This window comes from Euprymna scolopes, chromosome 25 (assembly GCF_053919585.1).
Source record: "Euprymna scolopes isolate OS-2025 chromosome 25, ASM5391958v1, whole genome shotgun sequence".
In the NCBI taxonomy this organism is placed as follows: domain Eukaryota; kingdom Metazoa; phylum Mollusca; class Cephalopoda; order Sepiida; family Sepiolidae; genus Euprymna; species Euprymna scolopes.
This window is the reverse complement of record NC_136506.1, coordinates 87,539,499-87,554,851: the sequence shown is the minus strand read 5'-3', so window position 1 is coordinate 87,554,851 and position 15,353 is coordinate 87,539,499. Positions and strand designations below refer to the sequence as shown.

General features: G+C 32.8%; 2 protein-coding genes and 1 long non-coding RNA gene across 5 annotated transcripts in view; 1 reads left to right on the top strand and 2 right to left on the bottom strand.

Moving 5' to 3' along the window:
* LOC145247134 (atrial natriuretic peptide receptor 1-like) overlaps nt 1–2,202 on the top strand; it is a 42,655-nt gene extending 40,453 nt beyond the window's left edge. Inside the window, exon 4 of the mRNA XM_080108778.1 lies at nt 2,146–2,202. Within this exon, the coding sequence (XP_079964904.1) occupies nt 2,146–2,202 (57 nt within the window). The remainder of the gene's footprint in view (nt 1–2,145) is intronic.
* LOC145247491 (uncharacterized) overlaps nt 1–15,353 on the bottom strand; it is a 534,006-nt gene that overhangs the window by 50,014 nt on the left and 468,639 nt on the right. The window lies entirely within an intron of this gene.
* Nucleotides 11,807–15,353, bottom strand: part of LOC145247488 (ras-related protein Rab-5A-like) — a 62,128-nt gene continuing 58,581 nt past the window's right edge. For 2 of the 3 annotated variants that reach the window (XM_080109298.1, XM_080109299.1), the window contains exon 6: nt 13,133–13,544. In XM_080109298.1, the coding sequence (XP_079965424.1) occupies nt 13,420–13,544 (125 nt within the window). In that variant the 3' untranslated portion in view covers nt 13,133–13,419. Of the gene's footprint in view, nt 13,545–15,353 lie in introns of all 3 variants that reach the window. The other variant, XM_080109297.1, reaches the window with a different exon arrangement.

Sequence of the window (15,353 nt, the reverse complement as noted above, 5' to 3'; positions counted from 1 at the left end):
GTACACATTAGTTACAAAACGCCCTCCTCTCCATATGTTAAGAATGGCTTCCGAAATAACGTTATTATTTCAGCATGGTTCAAAAAATGCACAAGTACCAAAAAACAAATGAAAAAAATTCAGTTTCATCAACAGAATTTTTTTTTTTTTTACTTTTTGACCATACTCTTTATGCAAATAGTAATCAGCATCAAAATAGCTTTGCAAAGATATCAAACTTGACCATATTGGGAAATATCGAAATGTTTTATATGAAGTCGCAGGTACTACGTTCCGCCATTTTGAATTTGCCCACTTCTTTAAAACGCTTGTAACGATAGTTCTAGTGAAAGGCCCATCCTGAAATTTGGAATATATACTGTCATAAGATAGACAAATCTTCTGTCAAATTTTTAAAGAAATTAAAGGAACGGTTTTTGAGATAATTCAGGTTAAAAGTTAAGGTCAAGGTCAACTTTTTTAATTTGACATTGAAAAAAAATATTCCCAGATAAAATTATAGATCCATCCAAGTACTTTAAAATGATATATGAATGAACTTTGTATGCCCATAAACAACAGAGATATCGTCTTTTAAAGTTGGTTACTTCTTCATAAAAGGTCACATTTTTGTAAAAGGTCAAGGTCATATCTCAAGAGCCCTTTGACCTTGAGATGTTTAACAAGTGCCGTTCAATTCCTTTCATGGGGATCTATAAATGTAGCAAATTTGAGAAAAATCCGTGTCGGACATGGTTTGTGCCCCCACCAAAAAAAAAAAATTGTCGATTTGGCATGGAATGAGCCAATACTATTTTGAATGTTTGATTTGTAGAGGGTTTATTGTAGAGAGGGTTTACTTGTATCAGGTTATACTGATAAAATTAGTGTGCAAAGAGACATTAGACACTCGAGGACAGTGTCTAGTAGCCATTCAAGTTCTCTCTAGAGTATTATGTCAAAAATGGAAACTGACTCAAAGTAAAACGAAATACAAAACCAATAAGCTTAATGAAAGAATTACATTTTTGAAACATTGCAATGAAATAATGCAATAGAACGGTATCAATTTTAAAATTGGTACCGCTCTTATACATTAGCACCCTACCTTATGATATACTTCTTTGCAAAAAGTGAATACTTCAGATAAAGACTTAACTTACGACTAATAATTACACAAGACTTTTTTTTTTATAAAACAAGTGAAGCATGCATGGTCCCCCGTGAGTGCACAGTGAACAAGGCATAAAAAAAATGACAAAGTTCAGCATTTACTCTCCTCTCCCATTTCGCCCCAAAAGTCCCCAGGGGACGTCAAATCCTGATGAAAATGAACAAACGGTGCAGTTTTAGGCCTTAACATATGTAAATTTGAGTTCTGCACCATGCAAAAAAAAAGAAATGATGAAGTCCATCACTTCCTCTCCACCCCATTTACCCTCAAAAGTTCCCAAGGCCTTAACGTATTTAAATTTGAGTTCAGCACCATGCAAAACTGCTAATAAATAGACATACACAGAAAATTTTGGACAAATATGGTAAAATAGTCCCAAAAATGTAGTGTTTTTATTAGCCCTAAAACAGCCACTGAGGCACACCCAAGAGTTATCGCGAAGTATAGACAAACAAAATTATATAGAAATCAGTTAGTTACAACTTTTCAGAAAGTTTTATAAAAATCCAAGGCATCTATTTTTTTTTTATTTTTATTTTTTTTTTGATAAGCACAAAAGTGTCAATTTAAGCCATTTTAACCCGAAAGGCACCCCGGGGGTGGGGGGCAACCGGAGTTTTCCCGGAAAATCCGTTCAGTTAATTTTTTACTCATATCATGTTTAATGTTTGTGCAAAATTTCCAAAAATTCTCAGGTGTAGTTATTGAGAAAAGTGCAGACAGACGAACGAGCGAACAGACAAGGGTGAATTTACAGGTCCACCTTCCTTTTGTCGGGGGATCAATAAAATGAATTTTTAAACAAAAACGTCCTTTAAAATAAATAAAACTGTTAGTGTTTTCTTTGATCAAAAATAAAAAAAGTAAAAACTAAAAGTTTGAGTTTATTAAGTAGTAGTAGTAGTAGTAGTAGTAGTGTTCCGTTTTACTTTCCATCAGTTTCCGTTTTTATATAAAACTCTATTTTGAATGCTATCTTGTTTCTTTGGCAGGGAGAGGTCATCATTACTGAAGTTCCTGTAGATGGTTCCTGGCAACAGCAACAATAAAAAAAAAAATTTTTTAAAAAAACATTTAGTCGACACACACAAAATAAACAGAATTTTTAAAAATTCGAAGCGAAAAACAAAACAAACTTGATCACTCACCCATAATAAACATCAGGATTTTTTTACACACAAAGAATTAGTGAGAGAGAGGGAGGGGAATAATTAACGATAAATTACTTGCCCACCCTAGTATTTCAACTATGTCACTCATGTAAATATATTTTGTTTGATAATATTCATCGATTTTATGATTACGGTGTAAATAATGAATTTCATGGACACTATTGGGAACTTTCAGACGAGATATTTAAAAATGAAATATATTTTTTGTTTTTAAATAAAAACATTTTTTTTTTCAATTTTAGTACAACTCCAGAATTAAACCTATTAAAAAATAAAAAATTAAAATACAAAAACATCTTTATAATGTACATACTCGTCATGGAACAAAAATGACATATTCCAAAAATCACGTAAATTGGTCAAATAGGTATTTTTAAGCTACGTAAATCAAATTTTATGAGGAAACAAGAAGTGCTTCTCGCTCCGCCATATTTAAGATTCATTAATGGTTATTTCGCCTTCCTTAACAACGACTCTTGAAATAGGGATCAAAAAAAGACTTACTTTGAGAGCCTGTCTCTGCTCTATCGTTATTTTTATGGCAAGTATTTGACTGAGCTCCAATCTATGGTCCCCCTTGCCAATCTTTCACAAAAAACACTTATCAAGACAAAATCACTATCAATAAATTCCCCCACTCTCTATCGATGCCTAAACCTAAACGTGGATTCCATGAACAAAGCTTTTTTTCCTAGAACTGCCCGTCTGTGGAACTCTGTTCTGCTGATCTGCTTTCCATCTGATTACAATATCGTCATCTTCAAGTCCAATGTAAACAAGTTCTTGTTGAATCGGCCTTGTAAATAATCTAATTATACCAAATTTCCACCATAAACGATTACTATGCTACTGCCCGAATGACTACCATACACACATTAACCCATATCCTCGAGTGGCCTCTGGGCCTTGATATGTAGTGACCCCTTTGTAAAAAAAAAAAAAAGAATGATTTTATATTTAAAAAAAAATACTTGATCAATTTCTGTGATTTTTGGAATATGGCATTTTCGTTCCATGATAGATATGTACATCATTAAAATTTTTTTGTACTTATATTTTTTTAAATTAGGTTGAATTCTGGACTTGCACCCAAATATTTTGTATTAATGTTAAATAGGATTGTGTTAATATTCTCATACGTTCTTCTTTTTTTTTATCAAGATGCAATTACTATTATTTGTCATGTACAAAGTGACCTCGCCCCATCCGTCCTCCGCCCCTCAAAAATGCATCTCACGGAATCGTTGGTAAAATTTTGTATGTAATCCAGGGTTGATTTGATGGACGTTACCTTTGAGACATGTTAAAAAACATTTTTTTTAAATAAAAATATTAAGAAGATTAAAAAAAAAAAAAAAAAAAAGAAAAAAACTCCTGGTGTTATACAGTTATCTCCCTTTGTGTTATGCACTGTTTTATTGAAACATAAAAATGTATATTTATAGATTTATTGGGTTTGTATTACTGTACACATAGATTCGAAAAAGTTGTTAAAAAACAAATATATAACAAATAAAGTTATCAAAGGCAAGATAAGTTACTTTTCTACCAAACTGGATATATTTTTTGTGTTTTTATTCAATGTAACATGTTTATTCAGCTCGAAAACCATACAGTGTTTACCGATGTGTTGGAACATTCAAGATGGCGTCTTATTCTCTCTTAAACACGGTAAGTGTGGGAAAAGATGTTATAAATAAAAAACCGGATAAAATACTGTTAAAAACTCGCTCAATATATGTGACCGTGACATAGGTTGACATATATTCGGCGGGTTTTTAATAGTATTTTGTATAGTTTTTTATTTATAACACCTTTTTCCATACTTACGGTGTTAAAGAGGGTGTGAGACGCCATCTTGAATTTTCGAATACATCGGTAAACACTATGTTTTTCGAGCTGAATAAATATGTTACATTGAATAAAAACACAAAAAATATATCCAGTTTGGCAGAAAAGTAACTTATCTTGCCTTTGATAACATTTATTTGTTATATATTTGTTTTTTGACAACTTTTTCGAATCTATGTGTACAGTAATACAAACCCGATTTATTTATAGGGAAAAAATGGTGCTTCTATATTATAATGATAAAAAAAATATCAAATTGCGAGTAAAACAAATGGTACCTACGTAATTGCCATGTCGCAAATAGTAACATATCCAAAAACTACGGAAAACAACAGGATAGAAAAATAATTATTCATGAAAAAAGACATTTGCAAAATCTAGCGATTTGGTTTCAAAATCTACCGATTTGAATTGGAGAGTTAATAAAGGAGGTAATTAAGTTTTCAATTTCTCACAAATTCGATCAGTTATTTTTTTTTTTTAAACATTAAAATTTCAAACACTTAAAAAGTTGTTTTTTCTAATTCCCAAATTATGTATATATGTTATGCTTATTTTTGTTTTATGAATGAATTTTGTCTACTTTCAACTGAGTTACTTCCGCTCTTGCTTACGTCACGTGACACAATAAGTCCGACCCCAGCATGTAATCTTATCGAACTGTTTTTACCCATTTTCCATGAATAATTATTTTGCTACCATATCGTTTTCTGCGAACGGTAATTACAAATACACACACGTACGTAGTAATTAAACCTATGAGGTGGCTTCAATAAGTTTCCAGATTTTTTTTTTTCGTATGGGCACTTTTATTGATAGTACACACATGAAACTATAGTCCTCGTCGAAGTAATCTCCTCCGGCTGCAATGCACTTGTACCGTTCCAACAACTTCTGGAAGGTCCCATGGAAGTCCTCTTGTGTGAGCGTATTAAGAACCCTCGTCACAGCCTCTTTCATCTCTTCAATTGTCTCACATAACGACAGCCTCTGATGTTTTGCTTGAATTCAGGGAATAACCAAAAATCACAGGGAGCAAGGTTTCGACTATAGGGAAAGTGAGATGCCCATCTTGGTCAAATAGTCTATGGCAAGGATGATGTTGTGGACTGCACTCTTGGAACAAACGTTGCTCGAATCTTTCGCATCTTCAATTTCTCACAAATAATTGTGTGTACAGTTCCCACACTGACATCAAACTGTGCACGTATTGTCCCCATAGACACACGAAATATCCATGAAATTCTTTATTTGACCAATCAACTCTGGTGTTCCTTACTCCTCCCATCATCCTTCACAGACACTCTGCCTTCCTTGAATCTCTTATGCCACTCAAAAAAACTGATGCTGGATTTATGCAAAATAGTCCAAAAGCAGTCTGAGGCATTCTCTATGTTTCTGTGGCATTTTTTCCCCCAAATTTAAAACAGAATTTTATTGCATATCGTTCTTCTAAAGTGTCCTCGTCCAGATTGCATTTTTGAAATTTACTAGCTGTGACAATCAGGTTTTAGTAGGGTGTATTCCAATTCTTGCTGTGGTTGTTCATTTGAACCTGAAATCTTAAAAATTGGTCTGTCATCTCATAATATGTATAGCAATAACATACTGAAGTTTCAAGAGAATACGACAATTTTAAATTCCTGTAAAAAAAAGTCTGGAAACTTATTGAAGCTACATTGTATTTTGTAGTATTTTGTTGTATGTACCTTGAGGTAAAATTCCAGGTTGAGAAACTGGCACGGTCTATCCTTCTCTCGAGGGTAGATGGCACCACATCTAGTGATGGCGTCACAATAAAAAAAAATAGCCTTGATATCCCTGGCAAAGCATCAAGTATTCAGCTACCGACAAGACTCGAATTACACTACAAACTCGTGTAATGAATTCAATCTCGGCTACGGCCGTGCTGGATGGATGGTGGATTTCATCCTTCTCTATATGATTTCATTTACATGAGAAAGCCTATCTTTGGTTCAAAAATACTCGTCTGCCAATATTCAATGTGTATGTAACCCATCTCAAAATGATTATATACAATATATATTTCTATTCCAAATAAAAATTTCCATTAAAATATAAATATTAACGACACAGAGTTCTTTTAAATAGCTCTATAGTGGAATAGAGCTATAAATACTTTTAATAATGTATAACTTTTTTATTTTTTATTTTATTTTTTTTTTTTGCAATGGAGTCACCACTTATGAAACCCACGCAAGGATAAAGATTAATGAATGTAAGGTGGTAGTCTAGTAATCATTAATGGTGTAGATTGGGTCGAATTTGGATTATTTAAGTGGACGGCTCGACAAGAACTTGTTTACATTGGACTTGAAGGCTACCATATTGTAATTGGCCAGGAAGCAAGCCAGTGGAAGTGTTCCACAGGCGGGCAGTTCTATGAAAGCAGCTTCGTTCATGGAACCTGCGTTTAGATTTAGGCACAGATAGAGAGTAGGGGTAATTATTGATAATGGTTGTAGCTAGTTGAGTGTCTTTTGTGAAAGTTTGGCGGGGGGGGGCATAGATTGGAACTCAGACGAACACTTGCCATGAAAATAACGATAGAGTAGAGATGGGCTCGCAATGTCTCTTCTGTAAGGTGTAGCAACAGTACTCTGTTTTAGGATGTACTTGGCTCTTATAAAGATAGAGGATTGCATCGGCAGTTAAACACCACCTGGAGCGATAGAATGATCTATTATTTTTCCAGCGATCTTAACAACTTTTGATATTTTACCGTTTTATTCTTCCTTGCAAACAGACACACGGTATGTTTGTACAAAAAAAGTCTGTTTATTGACGATATAAGTAAACAATTGTTTCAGCTCGTACTGATGTATACATGGTTAGCTGTATATGTTTTTATTTTGACTTCAATACTTTAATATGGACCGTTAAAAAGATACACAAAAATAAAACAAACAACAAAAAATGACCTCCATTTTGGGAAAACTTTCTTTCAGGCAGTCCATATATTTTATAATTATTTGCCACACACAAGCTAGGTATATAATACGGTTTCATCATTACAAATTACCCATAAATTCAAAAGTATATATATATATATATATATATATATATATATACATCCCTTTGTTTTCATTAATATATATATATATATATATACATCCCTTTGTTTTCATTAATATATATATATATATATATATATATATATCCCTTTGTTTTTATTAATATATATATATATATATATATATATATATATATGAAAACAAAGGGATGTAGGGTTTACCTGATATACACAATGGTAAACCTGAAACTAATATAAATAACAGTATTTATGTATAGAAAATGTAATCTCAACCGAATTTAAAAAGCTCAATACGCAATAGAGAGTAGAGCTTATTATAATTATTATGAGGGAGGAGAGCAATTTACTTCAAAGGATGCCTTGTGGAGAACATAGTTGATATTGCTAGAGCCATAACTTTTTTGATATCAAACAATTGACATTCCCGGAGGACAAAAGGTTGTTTTAAGTTATTTCATAAAATGGTGGATATGTCGATAAATAATTAATTTATTTGAGGCTTAGCACCTAGGATGTGCTTTTTCTCATTATTCTTTGACAGAAAAGTATAATGAAAAATAAAGTTCGCATGATAAGACATTGTATTTTTGCCCTGAAACAACATTTTAAAAGACCTGCAATAAAGCGATGGACAGTGGAAATTCTTCGATAAAGAATAAAATGTCATAACTTAGTGAATATCGCATGAATTTGAATAAAATGTTAGGAAATATCTAATCTTCAGCAGTCGTTTGATGATATAATTTTCATTTTGTTGTGACGTATATTTAGTGAAATATTGATATTATACTAATCTGCAATAAAGCGATTGACACAGTTTATATATATATATATATATATATATATATATATTAGGTAAACGCCAATTAAAAGCATTTGTTTTGTTATCTGTTAATCTATCTGTCTGTCTGTCTGTCTAATGTCTAAATGGCTCTGTATCTAGTGGAGTAAATAACAGCTTAAATCGTGGGAAACAATAAGTTGAGTGAGCATGCAGATACAGAAAGGGTCAAAGGGTCATGTTGTGACATGTATCAAACTTGGTTGACTGGTCAGGTTGCACCAGGAGTATCCGAATGGGGATCGGACGTGACGTTTCAGGTGTTCCGGTTTGAATAAGCCAAGTTAAGTTTAATGAGTTGTAATGATTACTACATGTCCCCTTTGTACACTCAGTAACCCTTATCCTCGAGTGGCCTCTGGGCTTTGATGAGTGGTGACTCCTTTGTAAAAATAAAAGAAAAAAAAACAGGAAAGGAGCTTTCTCTTAGTAGCATTAAACATTCCATTTACGTCCCCATTTCACTACGGACTGGAGGCCATTTTCTAAGGTTTTGGAAATCATCACCAGAATCTGTGGAAGTACTTGTAAATAACGACTGAAACAACTTTGAGCCGTTTTCCCTATTGCAACAACGCTTTCATATTTTTAGCATCACAAAATAATTTTTTAAAAATAAGTGTCCACACTTACAAAGAAAATAATTTATTAATTATACAAAAAGTAAAAAAGATTTTTTATTCCCAGTTTTAAAAAGAATGGTAGAATAATTATTAATATAAAACAAAAATAAATACAAATGAGAGCCATTTTGTTTTAACTGAGAAAATTTTCACACATATCTAATTACAGTGGAACCTCTGTATTTAACTATGCTGGTTTGTATGTTTTAGGGAAACAAAAACAAAAATTTGACCACCGTGATTTTAGGAGCATGCAGCTTATTTTTATAGTAATACATCAAGATAAGGAACCATTGTGCCAGACATGGGCAATTCATAAGTCAAGCAACGAAGACAAACATACAAAAATGAAACAAAAATTAAAAATCACAGATACTGACGCAATTCTTCACGTAACAATTCTTTTAATGACAAATAAACTAATTTATCTTTTCTTTTCTAAGCACATTTGATGCTTTAAAAATAGACAAATTCAACACTATCAAATGGCCAATTGTTAAAAAGGCTGAATTATATAAACCAATTTTGTAATTTTAAAATAACTAAAGCTGTGTTTAATATGAAATAAACCTAATCTATTTAATATTAAATTTGAAATTATCTCACCTTGTCCACACAAAAAGAAATAAATCTAACCAATTTAAAATAAATTAGATTAATTATAATAAAACTAACATAATCATTAATTAGCATAAAATAATACTAAAATATTTAAGTAATTATTCGTAAAGCACATTATGACCCTCTATTTCTTTTTTCTTGATCGAAAATGTTATGCAAAAATATTAATTTAATTTCACCTGATGTCACTGTTGTATTTGACATGACACTTTAACTAAAATATACTTTTGTGTTTTCAGAATAAGATCAAAGTTTTATGTCCAAAGATGGTACAATAATATTGTGGGGTTTGCATTAACGCCAGACGTTGATAGAATCGAAATATGTTACAGACTTCTACAAAGGTTTGGGGGATAAACCCCTGTATATATTCTGAAACTACATTAACCAGAATAGGTAGTAAGTATGCTTTAGTTTTTAACAAAAGTGATATAATGATATTGTGGTGTCTGCACTTGTGTTGGACGTCGATAAAATGCAACTATCGAATTTCCATTAATCTCACTAGTATATCGATATCAGTGTACTTTAACCGTAAGAGCAGTGAATTTGTTTTTTTTGTTTGTTTTTTTGTAGAAAAATTTTTTTTTTTGATTTTCCCGTGAGACAGTTATAAACAAAGGCTGAAGATGACCCAACATAAAGGAACCAAAGACTGGCCCCTTTGTGTTGGATTTGAAACCGACTGTGCCGAGCATGCGCGGAAGTGCACAAGTGTATGAGTTGGGCCTACCTCTGGTGAAAAACAAACGCAGGAACTTTCGATTACAAATCAAGTACACTAATGAACTACACCCATCTTACCCCAAAGTGACGATTTAGTTTCGCCCAACGGCTATGAAAAGAACAAGCCCATAAGTGATTTGGGAGTTTTGAAATACACTTTGATAACGTGTCTTGCATCATTGCATTTTCGTGTCGATTCGGTGAGATTGTTCGGTCCTGCTTGGGAACGTGTGTGTCGATTCAACGGTATTTGTTCGTGGCATGGCGTGTTGATTTGGTGGTGGTGTTCGAAATTTCATGGACGAATTTGTTAAGGACCGTGCCGTCACTTGTGAAAACCAATATATATATATATATATATATACACACACACATTTTCTTTTCTGCCGCACTCTCTCCTTCATGTAGCGACACAGACAGTACTGATTTTATCTGATCTTCTGCAATACACTAACAAACACACACGCACACACACATATATCTCACATTCAAACGTCACATTCTATCCAGCTGTTCTTAATCTTGCAAACTGTATGAAAAATACATTACTCTATAAACAAAAAGAAAATATCAATTTGTTAATACAGACGTTTCATAAAAATGTACTGCAATAAACTGTTTCATGACATTGTCTCGGCAATAATGTTCATCAATTAGAACATTTGCAAACATGATTCTTCAATTTGTCTTCTGTATTCGAAGCTATTCTATTTTACTCTGTGGTCATAAATAAGTCTTATCATCATTCGAAGTGTGAGTAAATTATTTTGAGATACCCTAAGTGATCCTGTGTGTGTGGTGGTGGGGGGGGGGGAGAATCTCTACTAAACAGAACCAAATGTTCTGGTTTGGATGCTATCTGGTGGCACCGAACGCATATTTTTTCACAAAAAAAAACTTTTGAAATCACTACTATACATTAGGTACAATATAATAATCAATAGAGAATTAGTTCTATAATAATAAATACGAAATCTGCAAAAATTGAAATATGATTCTTCAATTACAATTTTCTTCTGTATACAAAGCTATTCCATTTCAATCTATGTTCATAAATAAAGGTTTTTATGGTCCTGTAGCCACCCTTTAATTGCCATTGCTCCCAGATCCACTCTGACCCAGAGTGGTAGTACCTGTTAGGGTCCCAACTGTGGGTTAAATAGAAACCAACTTAAAAAAATATATATATATATATATTCTATTGAAAAACTTTTCTTCATAATCACTGGATTCGGCATTAAATAACCTGAAAAGGGTTGATATGCCATAAAACAACCAACTAACCAATAAAGATCTATCGTCATTTGAAGTGTGAGTACATTTTTGAGATACCATGAAGGTCTTATTTGTTTTTTGTTCTGTTTTTTTTTTATCTGTTTATACAATAATTTTAAAGATCAAAACCTCGGATTTTGAAGAAATTTCAACATTTGCAAACACGGTTCTTCAATTACATTTGTCTTTTGTATTCGAAGCTATTCTGTTTCGCTCTGTGTTCATAAATAAAGGTTTTAAAAGTGTGAGTACATTTTTTTAGATAAGGTCTTTTTTTTTTAATTTTTAATCTCTTTACAATAATTTTAAAGATCGAAGACTCATAGTTTTGAAAATATATTTTAGAATAAAATTTTTCAGGAATTTACACGGTGTCAGTATACAACAGATGAAGTATACGATCGTGAAAATTTCAAGTATTTCTATAATTTTATGAAGCATTTCGATGTTAATATAATGATAGTGTTGGAACAATTACTCGGAATCGGAAATTGGAAAAAAAAAAAAAATCGGAACTTTTGGGCATATCAGTATCGGAAAAATTGGTGCCTATTTCCCCGATGCCAAAAGTGATTCCTTTGTCTTTTTTTTTTTATTCCATTTTACTTTAAAAAAATTTTCCACTGCTGGTAGAAATAATAAAATAAATATTTATTGATTTAAAACTACCAGTAAAACTAAAATCCATAGATTACTCCCCGCAAGTGTTTTTACATTTGAGATAATATCTGCACATTAACGGTGTATTTTTATAGTAATCGGGGAAAAAATAACTTTATAGTTAAATATTTAGAGATTTATGAAGAATTAGAATCGGTACTTGTATTGGAATTGGGAATTTAGTACGGAATCGGTAATTGTATCGGAATCAGGAAAAATATTGTAATCGTCCCATCACTATATAATGGCCTATCTCAATAATGGTCATCAATCTATTGTACCTCTGTTTTGTTAAAAAATTGCCTGTCTTGAAATATCTCACTTTCACTGACTGAATATAGAAAGGATGATGTGTAGTATCAAAACAGATACTCCACTTTGCTCCTAAAGTAAAATTTCTCAGGAATTTACACAACAGCTTTCAACAGATGAAGTATACAATCGTGGAAATATCAACGAGTTCCGCAAATATTTTGATAATTTTATGATGCATTTCGATGTTAATATAATGGACCTCCTCAATAACAGTCATCGATCTATTATTTGTTTTGTTAAAAAAATTACCTTAGTCTTGAAAGATCTCATATTCACTAACCGAATATAGAAAAGATGATGCGTAGTATCAGAACAGATACTCCACTTTGCTCCTAGCAAAACGACCAAAGAATGTAGTCTTACTCTATCATCATTTCCATGTAAGAAGTTTGAATCATTACTAGTCTCGCTCTAGTCTACTGTTATTTCCATAGAAGATGCCCCACTAAGCTCCAATCTCTGCTTCCTGACTGTAAGACATTTACGGCAAGAACTCACCCTTTTTCCACAACTGAAAAGAACCTGCCTTTCTTCCTTCGTGAACTTAAGTCAGTACGACCTTTATTCGCTATTTAGAATTATGGATTTTTCCAGATATAAGTAGTTTACATCTGATGATGCTATAGTTTTTTTTGTTTTTTTTTTTTAATCTCATTTACCCACAAACAAGGCATATTGTCACTTGGACATAAGCGAGGCTACTATTTAGGACCATGTCTAAAAGATACAACTGTGGAATTTCCACGGATCACGCTAGTATTTCGACATTATTGTCATTTAAGTTACATTAAATGCACTACAAACTGGCAAATGAGGTACAAAAGTTGAAATGAGCTAAAATGTTTTCATGATGGATCATTGTTTGGAGAATTTTGAAAAAAGATTACACTCTTGCGTTATTGTGTTCATCCTATCATAAAACAAATATTTGAACAGGTTCACGGAATGAATTAAGTTTCAATACAGAAGTTCCACCGTAATATGATTTACATTATTTCGTATGTGAAAAAGTCAGTCGATATTCAAACAAACGGAATGAATTGATGAATCAAATAATGTTTGAACGTGGAGGTTCAAATGGCAAAATATGAGCATGAAATGCAGATCAACTTGTGAAGATCAAGACATCATTTGATCTTGCAACATTTAGAAAGTGATATCGGCTCATCGTCATGTAAATAGAGCTTAGGATTTACGGGAATTTTCTTCTTGGCTGGGGGAGTCTCGGGTTTTTCCATCGGAAGAATCTTGGCTGAAAATAACAGAAATAAAAATCAATAATTATTATTATAATAATTATAATAATAATACTTTTAGTAATTATAATAATAAGTATAATTATTATTATTATAGTAATAATAATAATAATAAAGCTAATAGCTACATTAGTTTTACTACAACTACTCTTTCCTGCTGATTCCTCATGCACCTTGTAAATTCTAGTTAAATTTACCAGCATTTACAAAAACATAACTGACTTTTTCGATTTAATGCAAATCTTTGTTAAATTACACTAAAAATAACATTCTGAAATCAAATTAAAAAATCGAAAATACTCAATACGAATAACATTTAACAATAATAATAATAATAATAATAATAATAATAATTTCTGTACATTGACACACAGAAAAGTTGGAGCTAGTATTTGAGAATAAGTTATATATCCTATGAAACATCGAGATATAAACAACCAAATACAATCAAGGAAGAAGACCGGACATAATAATAGTCGATTAGAAATAGGAAATCTGACAAAATATAGACTTCCGACTTTCTTTAGGTGTATCTTGTTGAACTCGGGAATCTTTCTGTTGAGCTCGGGAATCTTTCTGTTGAGCTCGGGAATCTTTCTGTTGAGCTCGGGAATCTTTCTGTTGAGCTAGGGAATCTTTCTGTTGAACTCGGGAATCTTTCTGTTGAGCTAGGGAATCTTTCTGTTGAGCTAGGGAATCTTTCTGTTGAGCTAGGGAATCTTTCTGTTGAGCTAGGGAATCTTTCTGTTGAGCTAGGGAATCTTTCTGTTGAACTCGGGAATCTTTCTGTTGAACTCGGGAATCTTTCTGTTGAACTCGGGAATCTTTCTGTTGAACTCGGGAATCTTTCTGTTGAACTCGGGAATCTTTCTGTTGAACTCGGGAATTCATACGAAAATTCTTACCGAGCCTTTCTCTAATCCACGGAGAAAGCTTTATAGAATAAGAGACAAGGAAATGGAGTTTTTTGATTCTAGATTCAAAAGCAACTTTATTTGTCATCTTCGTTAGTAGCGTGTACAAGAGAGAAACGGGTGAGTAGGTGGAAGAGTTCTTGTGTGTAAAGATAGATTTAATATTATGTTATGCCGGCTTGTTGAAGGAGAGAATAGTTCTTTATACACGTGTTGTAGCCAGTAGTCGTCGGGACGAAGGAGGCCGGTTAAAGGAGAAAGAAAGAGAAAGGTACTCAGTAAGTTTACGCATTGTAGTCGGCATTAGGAGTGTGTGTCGGTGTATCGACGAGCCCAGTTTTGTAGTGTGATAAAGAAAGTTCATGTGGGTAGCGCATGTGGAAATAAATGGGTGTTGAAGATAGCCATGTTTGCTTGCTGTACTCACACTAGCCTGAGGACAAGGGCCCAGGCGAATGTCTACTGCCAGCGAAATCCAGGGAGAAAGAGGAGATAGAGTTTCTGATTTCGCCTTTTATGTACTCGGTCACGTGGTTGAGAGCTGGCCTTTGATTAGATAAGCCAGGAAGAAAATGGATTTCAAATCTCGAGCCACAAGATCTAGCTCCTGCCTGTGATTGTAGCAATTTCGTCTTCTACAGCTTGATCTCCATCAATCATAACCGAATAGAAGTCTTAAGTAGTTCATAATTGTATTACTAGCGTCGCCCGTACGGAGAATCGAACCTTCAACCTCCAGAATACTGTCGTTTTGAACGTATTATTATTACTTAACACTTTATCTGTAATGCGACGGGTCCTTGCAAGTTAAATAAATGTTTCTGTTCAGAATTCTGAACAGATTTTCGAGTTTGTTAAGATATACCTGAAGATTAATACGAATTCTTAATC